The 2173-nt window shown below is 34.3% G+C and overlaps 1 protein-coding gene across 1 annotated transcript; it reads left to right on the top strand.

Moving 5' to 3' along the window:
• The first annotated feature begins 706 nt into the window (after positions 1-706).
• On the top strand, positions 707-1159 carry LOC115958462. Its single transcript, XM_031076875.1, has one exon. The coding sequence runs from the start codon at positions 707-709 to the stop codon at positions 1157-1159; it is 453 nt and encodes a 150-aa protein (XP_030932735.1).
• The last annotated feature ends 1014 nt before the right edge of the window (positions 1160-2173 follow it).

Raw genomic sequence — 2173 nt, 5'->3', positions numbered from 1 at the left:
GGCTTTCTTTGCATTGGCTTTCTTTTAATGCAAAGAAAGCCCCAGCTTGTTTTGTGTAATTAAATTCATGACTATTCAGAAAATTAATAATAAAATTATTATTATTAATAAAAATATATAGTCAACAATGATACAAGTATACCACCATGGTACATGACGCTTGATATTTGGTGTCACCGTTACGTGTGTAATGTAACAACATTCAGATGGAGAATTCACTTTCATAGTTCCATGTGAATGTCATTACATGTGTAACAATAATATAAAATCATTTTTCAATTGATATTATTCATTTCTTGTAGTATACATAAATGCATGACAAAATTAATATCATCATGAATGTTATTTATTATTTAATCCATAAAATCGTTCATTTGTGTGTTTTTAAAATAACACGTAATATATAAATATGAACAATTTACTTATGAAATTTGAAGCTTCTCCTTATGTCACCGTGAAATAAACTACACTGTACACCCATATCAAGCATTAAACCTTCAAAATAATGTAGTCGGGGCTTGGTGTGCAATGGTTAATGCATTTTGTGTTGTGAGTTTCGCATTTAAATAGTATACACGCTTTGTGGGGCTGCCAAACAGTGAAGCATATCTGGTAGGAACTTGAATGTTGCAGAAATTTCCTATCAGAAAGGTTTGTAAGTTTCCGAGATTTATTTCAAGGAATCCTTGTACAAAAAAACCAACACATGGCTGAACTGTTTGCTTACATGGGATGGAGTCTATGGTTCAACAGGAATGCAAAAAGGGTCGGGTCCACATCCTTGCCAACGGACAAAATTTTCAATGATGGTGTGGAACGGTTGCAAGAGTATCACTCGATGCAAGATTATCCAACACAACAGGACGTGGTTTCTCACTCAACCCAATGGCGGCCTCCCCCACATTCAGTCTACAAAGTAAATTTTGATGGAGCAACTTTCATAGATATGGACTCGGCGGGTTTGGGTTTGGTTGCTCGTGATTCAGACGACATGGTTATCGCCTCCCTTTCAGAATGCATCAGACTACCACCAACGGTTGCTGACTTGGAAGCTTTGGCATGCAGAAGGGCCATCTTATTTGCACTCGAATTAGGACTCCAAGACGTGGTGTTGGAAGGTGATTCGGAGGTTATTATCAACCACCTCAAACCAGACTAGCCCTGTTTGACAGCTTTTGGGCACATAATAGAGGAAGCACGGACACTTTCAGCCAAGTTGAGACAAGCATCTTACTCACACACAAAGCGCAAGGGTAACAAAGTAGCTGATAAGCTTGCAAAATTAGCAAAAAACTTGTATGAACCACAAGTGTGGATGGAGGATATTCACAGTAATGCTCTGCAATTTGTATTTTTTGACAGAGGCTTAATGCCTGTTTAATGAAAAGTTCATGATCGTTTTCTCAACAAAAAAAAAAAAAAGGAAGAAGAAGAACTTGTGTGTTATTATGCATTTTAACCATATGCCTGTTCGAAAAGTTTTTTAAAGCACTTTATTATATGCATGTTTTAAGATCTCAGAATAAGACACCCTCTTAAGGTCTATTTGGGAACAACTTATTTAGTTGAAATTGAAATTTTTTTGCTAAAAGTGTTAAAAAAAAAAAAAAAGTTAAAAGTTAGCTTAATAGTACAATGAGACCTATGAATTGTACCAAAAATTGCAATGTGACCCATGAATAGTATCAAAAAGAAGCTAAAAATAAAATAAATTGAAGCAAATAAGCTCATCCCAAACTCATCTAATGTCTTAAATCTTATTTATCTAATCTTATTATGCATGTTGCTTGCCATTATCGTGTTGCCAATAAGTAGTGTTAACTATGGTAATTGAATTCCAACTTGGTGAATGCGAGACTTCAAGTCTAAACCAAGTGTAAATAGAACCCAAAAAAGGAAGTTTACTAATTTAATTAACATCAAAATCAAACAGTTCGTTTTAAATCACTTTCTTTTTTTAGAAACAAACACACATACAAAGGAGATGGAAATTAGTTCTAACATAAAGGAACACCACAATTCCACTCAAAAGTCATGGTAACTTTTAAGAGAGGGTGAGGCAAGTTATACTACTATCATATATAATTACTTTTATATGTTAAGGTGAGTCTTAATTGTGGACATCTAAACTTTAATGATTTGTGTTGTGATGTTTGAGGCTCAAATAAGTTAA

Source organism: Quercus lobata, chromosome 2, assembly GCF_001633185.2.
Source record: "Quercus lobata isolate SW786 chromosome 2, ValleyOak3.0 Primary Assembly, whole genome shotgun sequence".
Classification (NCBI taxonomy): domain Eukaryota; kingdom Viridiplantae; phylum Streptophyta; class Magnoliopsida; order Fagales; family Fagaceae; genus Quercus; species Quercus lobata.
The sequence above is the reverse complement of the archived record's forward strand: the minus strand, read 5'-3'. Positions and strand labels throughout refer to the sequence as shown.